The sequence below is a fragment of the Colius striatus genome, chromosome 1 (genome assembly GCF_028858725.1).
Source record: "Colius striatus isolate bColStr4 chromosome 1, bColStr4.1.hap1, whole genome shotgun sequence".
In the NCBI taxonomy this organism is placed as follows: domain Eukaryota; kingdom Metazoa; phylum Chordata; class Aves; order Coliiformes; family Coliidae; genus Colius; species Colius striatus.
The window spans coordinates 132,117,584-132,133,585 of record NC_084759.1 but is presented as its reverse complement, the minus strand read 5'-3'; the positions used below and the strand labels follow the sequence as shown (position 1 = coordinate 132,133,585).

Here is a 16,002-nt window from a genome sequence, read left to right as displayed (position 1 = left end):
AGTCTCTCACAGATGGTCTCTGCAGCTTCTCTCTTCTCAGAGGAGAACAGCTTCTTGCATTTTTCCCCTGCCCCGATACAGGGTCCCTCCTTCACAATCTTCTTTCGTGTGGGTTCTTTCCCACAGTCACAGCTTCTGTGAATAGGGAGTCCCTCATATGGGGGACAGCCTCCTGTGGGCATAGTCACGGTCCCTGGTGCAGGGTCATTTATGAAGTCCAAACAAAACTGTGCTTCACCAGTTGTCTCCACAGGATGCAGGGGGGGGTCTCTGCTCCAGTACACCTCCTCCTCTCTTCTCTCACTGACTTTGGAGTCCACACAGTTGCTTCTCTCTCTTCCAATTCCTTGCACCAACACCAGCCAGAAAAAGAAGGAAGGACGGAACAAGAAGGAACATGAAGAACCCTCCTCTTCCAGCTTCTTCTTCTTAAAAAGTGATTGTGGAGGAGCTTAATTGGCTCAGCCCCAGAAGTGGGTCTGGCTTAGAGCTGGGGAGAGTTTCGAGCGACTTATAGAAGCCAGCTTTACATTCCCTTCCCCGTTACTAGAAATGGCTTCAGGTCAAACCATGACATCCTTTGATGACTTTTTTTAAATTTATGCTTGTTTCCATTGACTTTATGCAGAAAATATTCCTATGTTTAAAAGAGGCCTGAATGTTTAGTTATTTATTAACCAGGACTCCCAAGTCTCTCTCTGCAGAGCTGCTCTCCAGCAGGTCAATCCCCAGCCTGTACTGTTGCATGGGGTAGTTCCTCCCCAGGTGCAGGACTCTGCACTTGTCCTTGTTGAACCTCATGAGGTTCCTCTCTGCCCAACTCTCAAGCTGGTTGAGATCCCGCTGAATGGCAGCAGAGTCTTCTGGGGAATCAGCCAGTCCTCCCAGTTTGGTGTCATCAGCAAACTTGCTGAGGGTACACTCTGTCACCTCACCCATGTTGTTGATGAAGATGTTGAACAAGACTGGAACCCAACTGGCCTCAGGCCTCCAATTCGACTCAGTGACATTGATCACTATCCTTTAGGTTCTGTCATTCAGCCAGCTCTCAATCCACCTCACCATCCACTCATCCAAGCCACACTGCTTGAGCTTTCTGATGAGGATGTTGTGGGAAACAGTGTCAAAAGCCTTGCTGTAGTCACAGTGGATAACACCCACTGTTCTCCCCTCATCTAGCCAGACGGTTATGCCCTCATAGACGACACACACACATATTTTCTCTTCAGCATGTACTCAGTCACTTAGCTGTTAATATTGATAGTTGATAATGATAGTGTCCACTAAAATCAAACTGGGCAGGGAGAGAACTGCATGGAAATCATGGTTTTATGTTAGTGGCATCACAGCTAAAAGTAGAGGAAACAAATCTTACCAATTAGAGGAGTGTAGCTGGAGGAATATCACCCCAGTAAGCAAGCAGAGTAACCCAGTTAATCCACTAAAGGTCACATTTTGCTTGAAACAAACTGGGATGTAGGTCTATGAAAATAGAATGAGACCTGAGGAATTTCTCTTGGAAGTGTCCTTCAATCACAGGTTCTTTTTGATAACAGTCACTAATGGAGCTTGCCGTGAGTCTAGGATGTGCCCTGGGATGCTGACACTGTCAGCCTGACCTATCCAAATGAGTGACAGCCTATTGCTCAACTCTGTAAAGAATTAAAACTAGCCTTGTAATTCTCTGCAAGCACCAATCAGAGATGCTCTGAGGTTACATTTGAATTGGTCTGGGATGCCCTATCCTTTGCATCACGATGAGACTGACCAAGTCAGAGTTAGTGTGAAATGTTTCACCATTTCCTTGCAATGGGCATGCCAAAAGATAGTCAAAGAATCCCAGGCTGTAAACGTTAGGTTTATTTAAAAACTCAGATAAAAATATAAGAAAAGGATAACTTTGTGAACAAACATTTGTGTGTGTGTGTGTGTGTGTGTGTGTGTGTGTGTGTGTATAAAAAATACCATCTCTGAGAGAAAGAATCTGTTTGAGATTACACCTTTCACTGAGACTGGACTCATATCACCTGACAGCATCTGGCCAATTGTCAGGTATCTGACATAAGCAAGTCACGCAGACTCCTAATATGTGAAAGTGCAGGCTCCTGTGCAGGGAGATCCATCCAGCCTGTGTATAGAGGGACATCCATCTTGGGAAAGAGTGTGCTAAGCTTGAAGGAGTCTACAAGAGTCTCTTTGACTAGATACTTAGGCAGCTGAAGATAAATGAGACAAATCCCACCCACCATGTAATGGGGATTACATTCCTGCCTGGATTTCTTCTTTTCAGCCTTCCTTCTACCGTTCTGAAATACTTGTAGCTTTTTCACACATATTTTGTGTTGTTGAAGATCCATTGCAAGATGCAGTTTCTATTTTTTCATGTCCAATAACAGCACAGAAATAGTCAGAATATGTTGTTTTTATATCAAACCTGAATAGGGAGAGAAAGTCAGTTTTAATTGCACTCCTGACCTATCTGGATGCAATGCAGTCAGTATCACTTTCATGAAAGAAAAAGTGGCACCTGGCCTTGCTGCCAAGTTATATTCTTTTCAGTAAGATTAGAAGATGTCTTCTTGGTGTCTCCCTCCCATTCCTCAATTTTGTTCCTTAGACCTCAGCAAAAGTATATGGGCTATGCTTTTCCATCTAGAGACCTTCCTCTTCTTTGATAACCTCTATTCCGCAGTGCTAACATTGCATTCTCCCTTGTCCCTGCCTGGTATATTCTTTCTTCTCCACTGAATCCCATCTAGTCAGGTTCCTCCTTCTCTACCAGCTGTGTCTTCTCCTGCCATCCTGATGTTCCCACATGACTTACAGGCTTCCTTTGACTTGTCACAGGGATGTGCTAAAGTCCCTAATTTCATGTAATCAGGTTCCTAGGAATTGCTATCCCTGATCTTCCTTGTACTCCCTGTTGTTGGCTTTTCTCCCTCTCTCTCTTTTTTTTTCTTTCTTTTTTTTTTTTTTTTTTTTACTGTTTCCAGACATTGCATCAGAATGTCTTGGTGCAATAAGCTTACAGTTCACTCCTGTGTTCCGTGTTGTTAATCCACTTCCATTTCTCCTCACTGTTAGAGTACATGAGACCAAGTAAGTAGTAATGACCTCTTGATTGTGAAATGAGATAATTCTAGAAAGGAAACAAACAATGATAATACATTAAAATTATATTTTCTTCACCAAAGGTACACAGAAAGCTTAGTGCTAAAAAGCCAACAAAGAAAGTTCAGTGGGCATCTGTAGAACTATATCTTCTCAATCACATCTGTGACACATCAGCTTCAGAGGCTGAATGTATCAATTTTTATTTAATCTTACCTCTATGGGACTTCTGAGGAACAGAGTAAATAGAATAATACACTTGTGATACAATTAAATCTATACATTGTAGATAGCCAGGCATGACTTGATACCTGGGGATTTTCCAGTTTTGTCAAAGGTCTCACAAAGAAGTCCCTATTTGACTTGCTCGGTCTTGGTTTGTGTGCTAAATCCCTTTAAAATGTGTCAGCTAGGCTGAGAGTTTTCTTTTTCCCATGGAAGTGTGCTTGGGAGAGAAGCTTCCAGATGCAAGACTTCAATGACCAAGTTGCATCTTACCGTGAAGAAGTCTGCTACCATAGAGAGGTGTTTGGTGTATATGGCTAGGTTATAGACACCCAGAGACATCTAACATGAGAAGACACCAAGTGTGTCTTCACATCATCAGCCCTTTGGTATACAGGTCAAGCAACCCTAGAAGAAATCCCATGAATTTAGTTCTCACTAGTTCATTCTTGTTGTCAATGATCACCAGGTCTGACTTCATGTCTTGACATTCTTTACGGGAGGCATTCCAGTCATATTTTTTTTCAGAAAAGAAGTAGCATTTTTGCCCATTTTTTTTCCAGTCGTGAGGGCAGCCTGCAGGAGGGAAGAGCAGGTGCAGAAAAACCCATGTTTATATTAGTTAAAGGATCCCATTGCAAAAGAAAAGGAAGAGAGTAAACCATAGACAGAAAAGTACCTGTGTGGTCCTGATCATAATTTTCACCAGACCACCGAGGATCCTTGCCAGTCTCTGTAGCTAATACCATTTTAGGAGTCACTAGGTATGAGTAAGAGAAGTAGAATCACAGAGAAAATTATCCAGCTTTTTAAATCAGGAGACTTCAAGAGAAATGGTCAGGGCAAAAAGCAGCTTTCAGTTTTCAAATGTCTTATTTGCCTGCTGCAAGATACAGTAATAGTGATGCTACTGAAAGAAAGAGCATTTCTCTCCATTACCAGGCAAGGTACTGATATGAACAGAGAATGGAACCTGGGAAAGGTAATATGATTCAGGGAGACAGGGACTGTGTGGTATAGTTTCGTTGGTTATTCAGCAGTTCCTAAACCCCAAAAAGGGAACTTCGCTTGGTTAAATTGCTTGGAATGGAGGGATATTTGAAAAACAGTACATGTACATTGATCCACCGTGTTTATTACAATACTGTGATATGAAAGGGACCGTTATATTCATGTGTATTCACCTAGCCATAGGCTCCTCTGTACTAGCATGAGAGAGTAACGAGTTCTTCCCTTTTGAAACAGTAATGCATCCATCCATGCAGTGGTGACCAAGCACTGCTTTTAAAGAAGAGGCCAATGTGAAACATCTCTAGCCTTGAGTGTTCATCCTATGAGAGTACAGGATAAGATTGTTTATTCCTGAGATGTCATATTTTGTTTGTTTGTTTTTCTTCCGAACAAAACCTAGACATTCACCCCTCCACTCTGCGTAAAAGACAATGTAACAGGCTTCTGGAAAGTGCTTTTTGAGTGACATAATATTACCTACCCAGTGCCTTTTCATTGGTTTTTGAGTGAGATGTCCTGCTTGCAGTTGGAAAGTCTGGAAATAAGAATACAATTACTGCTCTGAATGGCTGATCATTTTGCCATATACTGTCAGAACATTTCTGGACCTCTTTGGCCCTCGCCAACACCCCACATAACATGTCTACTTCTCACCTTTTTGTTCATCCATTGAAAAAAAACTCAATCAATCTGACTCTGAAACAAAATATGCTTTCGACTCCCAGAAAAATTGACTGTGGAGGAAGGCTGATAAATTTATTTTTATTACCTGATGACTAGCTATAGTTGTATTACTACCCAAAAGCATTCTAACTGCAACTATCAACATGGAAAGTGGCAATTTTGACCTCTTACCTTCCTTGAAAAAAGGTATCTTCCATACCTTGTTAAAGTTTTATATGTAGATCATCAAGGTTTCAGAAGCATTATTGCCAAAAACATCCAGAACAATTTCAAGGACCTTAAAAGACTCCAAACTGAGCAGCAGCATAAATTAATCTCTATTTTGTTACAGAGTATTAATCAGCTCCTTCTCTAAGCCTAGACCCAGACAGTGAGTGATAACAGGAAATAAGAAGGAAATAACAGCATTATTTTAGGAAATGTTTATACTTTCCCAGAAAACAGAGCCACTGGACCAAGTTTTTTGCTTCTGTAATTTTGCTCGGGGTTCCTAGCATCTGAAGGGACCTAGAACTTTCTATATTGTCCTATCTTTCTTTATAGTATTTGTTCTAACGAGTAGCATTTTAAGTAATATGTTACGGAGTCTGAGGGCCTGTTTTTGTAATGGATTTGTAATGACCTGCCATCTTCTGGTGCAAAACAGCTATTGAACTACTTTTTTACAAATTGCTGGAACATGAATTGGAAATGCCAGTATAGAATTCAAAAATACATTGCCTAGGAAGTCCTACTAATCTACTTTTTTTCCCCTATAGCAAGCAAGAACTAGACTTTTGGAATTGTGAGAAAAAAGTTTCAAAATCCAAATTGTGGCAATGTATAATAGAGTTTTTGCATTTACAATTCAAAGATCAAAGTTTATCAATAAAAGTCTAATTTTGTGGAGACTAAATTGTATGATTTGTCCTGTTCATTTTAGGGATTAAAGCATACAATTGCGGTGGAAACAAAGAAGTTAAAGCTGAGGACTGAGAAGCCTGAAGAAACAACCACATGTTTGAAAGAGGAAGAAACAGAATTTACTCTTCAGGAAAAGTTCTCAGAAACATAATATGAACAAATATTGGGACCATTTCATTTTAGAAGATGAAGACGACAGGTTCTACTGAGAGCCCAGGCCTCTGGAAGCTTGAAATACTAGCTTGTACATATACCCTGAAGTCCTTAGTATATGAGGTGACATTTTAGTTCATTTAAACAAGGTGTTTGTCAACAATAGTATATTTGGCAAAACAAAACTATATGGAAAACTAACTCCTACAAAATTAAAATTCAGAAATAAAATAGTCGAAATAGCAATAGTTTTAATTTGGAATACAAGTGAAAAATATATGCTATTGAAATTAAAACCTAATTTGATTTTTCAAGTTTGATCTACATCTCAAATTTCTTAGGAGCATTTTTTCAGTTCACTGAGGTAGTATTGAATCCAACAAAGTAACTATAACAGAAGACAAACCTGAATCAATCTACTGACTCTTCACTCAATTCCTGATTTAAAGCTCTGATAAATGCTGGTAATTTCACTTCGTTGTGTTGTGAATTTGTTTTTTGGTTTTGTTTTTTTTAATGCTCTTCCTCTGGTATTTTACATTTTATAGAGATCGGAGCACTATCAGATATCTGTCCTTTACTCCATGCCTTGAAAAAAAAATTACCTCCCCTAACTCTATTTTTTAAGTTCCATGGATCAAAGATTTTGGTATTTTTTCACAAAGAGTTTCTCCATGTGCATCTCTGAGTAGGTGGCAAATTCTGGGGCTTAAGTGTGGAAACTTCTCAAGCTTGCTCAACTATCAAAGGATGAAAATAAACAAGCAATCACATCTGAAACTTAAAAATGATTCCTCAAAAAATATTCAAAGGGAAGTATCTCATGGTTCAGTTATTTTTTTTTTTTGCTTCTGGAGATAAGAATGCTCTTTTATGTAGTTGAAAGATTGTTATGCACTCTAGTATTAAGCTTTTATTTGAGAAAGGTACAAACAAATTTCTTTAAATTGTGACATAGCTACCTCTTTTGAATGAGCTTTTATACATATGTATTTAAAGATTTTTGGTGTTGTGGACATCTCAGTTATATAGATCATCTTAAAATTATCTCATGGATAGCAATCATCATACTAATAGGCACTATTTAATCTTTGTTTCTTCAAAACATTTGTATAATAAATTATGTATTGTTTGAACATCTGTTTTTTAATTGGGTTTTGGCTTTTTTTCTTTTGGAATTTTAAACTTTCAGACCACTTGACTCTTTTACAGAGTTCCTCTTACAGTCAGAGTTGGCTAAAAACTATTGTCCTGTGACTTCAAACTAATCTTCTGTTGCTACTGGTTTTAGATGCTGTAACTTACATATCAGTCAGTGGGTGAGAGTCACAAATTAATTGCAGTTTTTACATTTTTATCAGGACTTACATAGGAGTATCAGACACACTATTAAGACCAGAATGAAGACTATCACAGCGATCAACACAGCCACTTGTGTTCTGGAGCAATAGATTTTACCTACAGGTAGGAAAACATAAAGATTAGGGGAAAAACTGGAAAAGGAAATATTCATCTTCATTCAAAGATGCCCTTTTCAGATTTGCAATGAGACAACTCAAGGTAAGAAAAAGCCTTTTGGTCCTTTCCATTCAGATGTTTGGTTTTCTGGCAATAGTCTGTGGACACTTTTTATTTTTTCCACAACAGACTTTTAACCTGAACTGTTCTACTATTGCTTAGAATACTTTGTACAATTCTACTGCATTTGACACTATAGTTAAATGGTCACTGGGATCCTTGTCTGGTCTCTCAAAATACTATGAAAGAAAAATTCAATCAGCCTATGAGATAAAGGTGCTGCCATGTCACGCTCCTCAACAAAGTGGATTTTTTTCAGAGGAGTTTAACTGTCTCCTCTTTCTGTCTGACTGTTGTTTATGGACTTTTGTTCAGGGTTTACTTCAAGAAGAAGCTTGTGATATTTGTTTGTCTGCTAATTCAGTGGATGCTGGCTAGTTGCTACAGAACACAAGGAAGTCCAAAAGGGGATGAATAGTATGTTCATTGTCTGACTGGACTCATTAGATGCTGAATTAAAATGTAAAGGATCGCTTCTATCCCTTCTTGCTTCATGTATCTGCTAGAGCATCTACTTCTTCCTTTCAGTTTATGACATCTGGGTGATAACTAGGATCTAAAAACCAGAGTGAGGTTTTTACTGCTATTAGTCTTGCTCTGTAAAGTAAATGATTTTAGATAAATGAAGAAGCCATTCTGAATCTTCATCCTAACTGTAAGATGAATAACTGATCTGTTCAGTAACGTAATTTTCACACCTACTTGTGTATTACTGTGGGACTTACTGAAATGCTAAGAAACTGACATACTTAGTACAGTATTAAAGTAGTCTGATTTTAAAACAGAGTTTGAAAGAAGAAAACACTCAAGAAGAAGGTTTTATGCCTGAGGACGTTTGGTCAGGAAATAGTTACACCCTGAAAACATGTTGGTTGAGCTTATCAACAAGTTTATTTGATAAGTGCAAACTATCTATGGATACATTAGTCCATATGGTTATCAAGAAGATTTAGAAGGGTGGAGAGAAGTTTCAGTGGCAAAATGGAAGCTTATAGGAAGGAAGCTGGTGGTCAGGAATCGTAAGGTAGTAATTCCAGATATGGCCCCAGTACCTTATGGAGGATTGGAAGGAGAAAAGAAAGGGCAGCATTTTAACACCTGTCTGAGAAAATGGGGTAAGGATACAGATTTCTAAGGCTTCGGGAATCTGGGACACATTTGGTGCAGAGTGTTCAAACACTCTGGAGGAACAAATTTCATCTTAACTATAAAGAAATCAAGTTACTGGACATGATATCTAGAAGATTTAAAATAACTTTTAAATTAATAAGTGCAAGCTGGCAGGGGCTGAAGGTTCTAAGTAACTCTCAAAATCGAGAAAAAGAAGGTGACATGGGCTTTAGCATTATCTATGACTCTGAAACCTATGAATCCTCAGGAAAAGGAAGGATCAGAGTGTAGAAACAGTCAAGCAGAAAATGCAAAACTGACTGTAATTTAAATAATCTGAGAAGCAAACAACAGCTATGGTACACCTGCTTCTACACATATACTAGAAGCCTGAAAAATAAGATGGAAAGACCTGGAATACCCTAGGGCATCAGATAACTGGAAGATATTATACAGGACTTCCAAGCATCTGTGGCCTTCCAGGTTTGCATACTGAAGCTAAACAAAATGTTTTGATACTTCCCAGATGACTCTGGATAGCTCTGGTTAGGTAACTGAATGGCATCCCAATACACTATGTATTTGAGGGAGTACATAAGGAAAAATAAAGTATTAATGAGTAAAAGAGAGGAACTACAGGAAGGAAAGAGTGATTAAAAAGAAGATGAAAAGGATGGCTAAGAGAGAATGAAATCCATTCAGACAGATCGTATATTATTGAAGGATATCATCCTGACAAAACATGGCCAATACAGGGCATCTATTAAGAGTGACCTGGGAACAGGAAAAAGGGAAGTTGACACAGCTGTTAGTAGCAGATTTTTAACTTTCCATAGCTGTTGTCAATAAAATTAAGAAAATAAAAAGTGTCAAAACCATGGAAGATCAAAGATTATATATATAAGAAAAAACAATTAGACAGAAAAGAACTTGAGAAAGAAAACACATATGTTTCAAACACATCAAAAGAAAGTGTCTTGCTGGAGATCTGTAGGCTAGTGGATGATAGACTATCCAGGAAGCATTCAAAAGTCATAATAGACTAGCTAAATTAATTCTTTGTAGCAGGGTTGACTGGGTAAGAACAAATTCCAAGACACAATAGATGTGAGACAGCTGGATTACTAATGCTGTTTTGTAATCCCATTCTTAAAACTATCTTTGCACCCAGGAACTAGGAAGTAAAAGAACCAATGATAATTAACCACTAAAAATGAAAAATGTTCTAGAGAACATCTGTGAACTTCAGGGCTGCTGTCCTAACTAGACAGTCAGAGAATCATTTAGGTTGGAAGTGACCTTTTCTGATCACCTAGTCCAATTTCCCTGCTTAAGTGCTGCCAGCTAGAGAAAATTGTCCAGGAGTATGCACAGTCAGCTTTTGAATATCTCCTAATGAAGACTCTACAGCCTCCATTAGGAATTTTTGAGAAGGAAAACAAACAAAAATCTGTAATGTTTTGTCTGACAGATGGTTTTATAAACCCATGATTCACCTCTTCCTTCAAAGATGCATGCACCTTTTCAAAAAGTTCAAAGAAGAGAAGCAGCAAGTGATGGTTTAGACTACTTTTGTGCAATTTGAAAAAGAGATTACTAAGAAGAAGCTGTGTCAGAGTTATATAAAATCCAGAGTGTTATAGAGACTTTGGATAAGGTTTGTCTGCTTACTGTCTCTTTCAGGGAACATCAACAGAAACTAACAGGAGGCCAGTTCAGAGTAAAAAAAATGCAGATGCTTCTTCATGAAATGATAAAAAAGACCAGTGATCCCCTCATCAAAGGATGTTGTAAAAATTAGGGCTGTGTATAGAGCCAAGGAGAGATCAGACAAGTTTGTAGAAGAGAAATCTACTAAGAGTACATAAATAGAAACACATCAGGAAGTTCCTGAGTAGATGTATAAATGTAAAAGTATTACAGAAAGATATCACATGTGCTTATCTCTTCCTATTCATATCTCACTGCTGTAGGCAGGAGGCTGGGCTACATTGCATATAACACAACATATCAACTGCACTCACTCTGGCCATGTGAAGATCACAGTTAACTTCCTGTCTCTCACATGCATATTTGGAAAATAGCCAGTGGCTTCCTCTTCTCCCATTGTTTAAATTCATGTGAATTTATCAGATAGCTAAAACTCACCATATGATGTGACATTTGTGTCTAGGGGTTGCACTTTCACTTCTGTGTATGTAGAATCTAAAATGAGGCAAAAACAATAGAGAACAGGCAAAGGTGAGAAACAAATGAAACTAATTACTGAATTTATGAGAAATGCTAAACAAATGGCAGCAACTGTGACTGTGTTTATGCTTGAATAATATTTTTGCACTCACACCTCAGAGGACTTGCTGTAGGCAGAAATAGATTTGGTTTATATTCAGTGCAGACAGTAGCACAGGAGACATGGATGCATGCACATGCATTTTATATAAAAACAGAAGTGGAAAGAAATGTCTCAGGTTGCCTGATTGTCTTAACTGGTTTACATCCATATGTTGAGCACTGGAAACAGCTACAACATAGAAGCAAACCTGAAAACTGTACATCAGGCTAAATTTGAAGGGGTTGCTAGTTAACGATAAAATAGTGAGAAAAGTGAAAGCTATTCTAATATCTGCAGATAATAAATACAAATGAGTATGGAAGTGTCATGGTTTAGCAAGGATCAGCTTGGTAACAGGGGGAGGAGGTTGCAGTGAAGAACAGGTAAAGAGGTTTTGGACTCTCTCCCAGCTCCTGGGTTCAGACCCACCTCCGGCCTGGCTGGGCGATCACTATTTAGGGATGGGAATTTGAAGTGCTGCCAGGAGGTGTAAGAGTGATACAAGATGGAGGTGACCACATGGAGCCCACAGAGAAGGAGGAAGGAAGGAGGAGCACCATACCAGAGACCCCTCTGCAAGTTGTGGCGAGAGTGCAGACTCTACCCCTGCAACCCATGCAGGGCCATGACAGGACTGAGAGCCACCAACAGCTCCATGTAAGTGCACTCAGACGGGCGAGGGACTGTATGAGGAAGCGACCATGGCACAGGCCGTGCTGGAGAGCTCTGTGTGCTGCAGAGCAGTGCCACATGAGAGGCAGAAAGGAGCTGCAGCCTTTGGGATAAATGCATGTCGGAGCAGCGCTTGCAGGGCTGCCATGTGCATGAGGGACCCCACAGACATGGAGGGAGGACTGCAAGTCTCCAGTCTTGTTCAACGTCTTCATCAATGACCTGGATGAGGGGACAGAGTGTACCCTCAGCAAGTTCAATGATGACACCAAACTGGGAGGACCAGCTGATTCCCCAGAAGGCTGTGTTACCATTCAGCAGAATCTCGACCAGCTTGAGAGCTGGGTGGAGAGGAACCTCATGAGGTTCAACAAGGACAAGTTCAGAGTCCTGCACCTGGGGAGGAACTACCCCATGCACCAGTACAGGCTGGAGGTCGAACTGCTGAAGAGCAGCTCTGCAGAGACCTGGGAGTTCCGATTGATAATAAGCTAAACATGAGCCAGCAATGTGCCCTCGTGGCCAAGAAGGCTAATGGCATCCTGGGATGCATCAAGAAGAGTGTTGCCAGCAGGTCAAGGGAAATTCTTTTTCCCCTCTGCTCTGTCCCGGTGAGGACTCATCTGCAGTCCTGTGTCTAGTTCTGGGCTCCTCAGCTCAAGAGGGACAGAGAACTTCTGGAGAGAGTCCAGCGCAGGACCATCAAGATGATGAGGGGACTGGAATATCTTTCATATGAGGAAAGGCTGTGGGAGCTGGGGATGTTCAGCCTGGAGAGGAGGAGACTGAGGGGAGATCTTACTAACTTTTACAAATATCTAAAGGGTGGGTGTCAGGAGGTTGGGACATCCCCGTTTTCTATAGTAGCTAGCAACAGGACAAGGGGTAATGGGATGAAGCTGGAGCAGTGGAACAGGCTGCCCAGAGGGGTTGTGGAGTCTCCTTCCTTGGAGGTCTTCAAGACCCACCCGACCTGATCTAGGTGGACCTGCTTCTGCAGAGGGGGTGGACTAGATGATCTCTAAAAGTCCCTTCCAACCCCTACCATTCTATGATTCTATGATTCTATGACTGGTGTGGGGCACACCTGTCCTGAGGAGAGACAAATGGCAGAAGCTCCCTGAGCCTTTCGGCGGAGGGGTGGGGGGGGGGGGGGGGGGGGAGAGGAGGAGGTAGAAACACCTGGATCAGGACTCTGAGCCCAGGAAGAGAGGAGGGGTGGGGAGAAGGTGTTCTTAAAGGCCTGGTTGGACTCTTCATCATCGTACCACTCTGTGTTGTGTTATGTTTGTTATGTTTTGGGGTTTTATAGTTATGTTTTAGTTGGTGTCACATTAAATTATTTTCTGTTATCTTCCCCAAGCCAAGTAGCCTGGTCTGTTTTGTCCTGGACCTTAAGCAGCAATTAAGCTCTCCCTGCCCTTTTACAATCCTTAGGTCTTTGGTAGTTGAGGCTAACTGTGGTCTTTTGTTCCCCGGTGGACCTAAACCACAACAGGAAGAAAGCATGTGGGGATGAAGGAAGGGAGTGAACATATGAAAAGGGAATAGAAAGAAAGAAACATGGTGTTGCAATTTTATAAAACATTCAAAGCCATCCAGATGTACAGCATTGAGATCCTTTGTTTCTATCACCATACAGAGTTAATATCTTCTGGTTTTAAGTGCATTAGTCTGGCTTAAGGAATTAAATTAATTCCTTTGTGAACACTGCATTTGATCCAGGGAATCCACCATCAAAGAAAACAGCAAAACGGAGGAAAAAAAAAAGAAGATAGATGACAGGGTTTGAGCTCTTTTCTATATGACAGGAAGAATCACTGGGAAATACTGTGGAGAAATTAAGTGAATATCTAGAACAAAAGAGTTTATAGGGGTTTTTCAGAGAGAAACATAAGCAGAGAAACACAGAAAATGCTATTAAAACTGTATAAAAACTATAAATAGGTGTATATGGATTAATTTATAAGGAAAATAGAACTTTTAATCTGGTGGCATCGATTTTGGATGCCTGTCAATTTAGACCAGCACATGATGGCAAGAAATAGAAACTAGTATTTCAAAGAGATAGTAAGGTTAAAAAGAAATGGAAGAAAAAAGAAAATGAGACAAAGTATATGATGTCTGCTATTTTAAGATTTGATTTTATGCAGATGTATTAAAGTTAGTGCAGAAGTTTATGGAATAATTCTTAGTGTGTTAAAGAAAAGTGAGTTTTATGTTAGAATTTTGCAAAATCTTTTATGATAAATCAAACTTTATCTGTCCATAAAACATTTTATACTTGAGTTATTAAACAAGTAGCTTGCACAGAGCCAGGAAGGAAAAAACCCAAAGTAATGCCTCCTATGCTCAGTAAACAGGAAGAGGCTATGCTGAGATTGCTACAAACAACAGAAACATTAGATGCTAAATCTCCTAGTCAATTTGCTGCAGAAATCAAAGTCCGCTGCATGAGAACATGCCTGCTTCAGAAACAATTGGTGTTCTGCTCTGGAGCAATACCCAAAATGGATAGAAATTACTCTTAATATCACACAAGAAACTCTCCTTCACCCTTGCACTTTTACAAATGAAAAGCAGACCTTGTAACAACCTCCTTGGTTGGTTGTTTTTTTTTTTTAAAAAAAAAACCTACATGGCCACCCCACTTAGGCAATTTTTATGGCAGTTCTCCTCGCATTTCTTTAGCCCTCTTTGGGGCTTTAGTGCACGACAGCACTCTTTCAAAAAAAAGAAGGTAGACTGAAGAATACAAAGAAAGCTCAGTGCAGAACAATTGACCTACCTTGAACATGAGTGACTTTCTGTAGTCTGGGCCTGGTTGGTTCAGTCAAATTCAAGTCACAGTAAATGAGATTTTCTGACATTCTTTCTCCCCTATCTCCTTTTTTCATCTTGCCACTGTTTTAAAAGTGGTACTCTAGACTGAGGACGACTTATAGCTCCCTCCCCTTGCTAACCTTCAGGAGGAAGTTCTTTCATCTGTTGTGCTCATAATGAGAAGGGAAATGTACTTCTAACATATCTTTTGTTAGTGGTGTGTTAACTGGAAGGTCATGACCTCACTTAGTGAGATGATCTCTGCGGGTAAGTGGTTTTGGCATCAGTAATATTTTTAGTTTGCAGGTCTTGACACACTGCCCCTCCTTTGCATTTTGAAAAGACAAGCTCTATTACATGAAATGCAACAGAGAAGAAAAGTAGAGAGATTTGAAAGCCAGCCCCAGGAAAAAGAGTGAAGATCTCAGGGTGGACTCACAGTACATCCCAGGGAGTCCAGAAGGCAGTGGTCTCAAAAGCAGACATCTGAACACGCGATACATTTGCCTTGATCCATGAAGAAATGTACATATGGTTGCTGAAACAGGACCCTGACACCCTTCAGGGTCATATCCGCAGCTCTTCTAAACCAGAAACAAGCTGACTTGCTGTTCCCTGAGAAATATGGATTTTGTGCAGCTCAGAAACATGTTCTTCCTCTCTGTAGGTAACTTCTGAGGTCAAACGAGGATTCGTAAAGTGGGATTGGTCCTGCCTGATTTGGAAGGGTGAAAGGTGCTTAATATGCAAAGGCAGCAATTAGAATATGGTAATTTAATAGAAGACAAGCTCCAGGCTTTCCAGGTTTTTAATTCCTTCATAACTAATTACCTATAGGGGTTGTGGAGTCTCTTTACTTGGAGGTCTTCAAGATCTGTCTGGACATGTTCCTATAAGATCTGATGTAGGTTGACCTGCACCTGCAGAGGAGTTGGACTAGATGATCTCTAAAGGTCCCTTCCGACCCTAACATTCTATGTTTCTATAATTGTATGATTCTATGACTAATGCTTTCGTAGAGCAGGAGGTGGCAGCTATGTGGAGACTGTTGTAAATCCTACCTCACAGCAGCATTTGCCAACTGCAAGTGCCAAATTCAGTTTTTGTGCTAATTGCAGATATAATCTGTCAGGAGAAGCCCAATCACCCAGCCTGATCTGCTGGTTGACAGCAAGCTCAATGTGAGTCAGCAATGTGTCCTGGCAGCCATGAGGGCAACCCACATCCAGGAGTACATCAAACAAAACAGAACCAGATGGTCAACAGAGGTGATTACCACCTTGTATTCAGTGTTAGTGTGACCTCACATTGAATACTGTGTGCCTGTCATGGTTTGACCCCATCTGGCAACTAACCACCACACACTCAATCACACTACCCCCTCCAGTGGGATGGTGGAG

General features: G+C 40.2%; 1 protein-coding gene across 3 annotated transcripts; it reads right to left on the bottom strand.

Moving 5' to 3' along the window:
* Positions 1–1,842: 1,842 nt before the first annotated feature.
* Positions 1,843–14,768, bottom strand: LOC133626716 (C-type lectin domain family 5 member A-like). 3 transcript variants are annotated; one of them, XM_062007540.1, is made up of 8 exons: positions 14,568–14,768; positions 10,924–10,980; positions 7,456–7,545; positions 4,829–4,882; positions 4,016–4,096; positions 3,776–3,912; positions 3,030–3,139; positions 1,843–2,434 (listed from the first exon to the last, which is right to left on the bottom strand). In XM_062007540.1, the coding sequence occupies exons 1-8, from the start codon at positions 14,674–14,676 to the stop codon at positions 2,299–2,301; spliced, it is 774 nt and encodes a 257-aa protein (XP_061863524.1). In that variant the 5' UTR covers positions 14,677–14,768; the 3' UTR covers positions 1,843–2,298. The 3 variants fall into 3 exon arrangements, with proteins under 3 accessions (XP_061863524.1, XP_061863531.1, XP_061863539.1); XM_062007547.1 differs by lacking the exon at positions 4,016–4,096; XM_062007555.1 differs by lacking the exon at positions 7,456–7,545.
* Positions 14,769–16,002: the final 1,234 nt, after the last annotated feature.

Coding starts and splice junctions, on each gene's coding strand:
- LOC133626716 (XM_062007540.1), bottom strand. CDS start 14,676: ATGAAAAAAGGAGATAGGGGAGAAAGAATGTCAGAAAATCTCATTTAC. Junction 7,546..10,923: donor CACAAATGTCACATCATATG/GTGAGTTTTAGC, acceptor TCCTACCTGTAG/GTAAAATCTATTGCTCCAGA. Junction 4,097..4,828: donor AACCAATGAAAAGGCACTGG/GTAGGTAATATT, acceptor ACTCATACCTAG/TGACTCCTAAAATGGTATTA.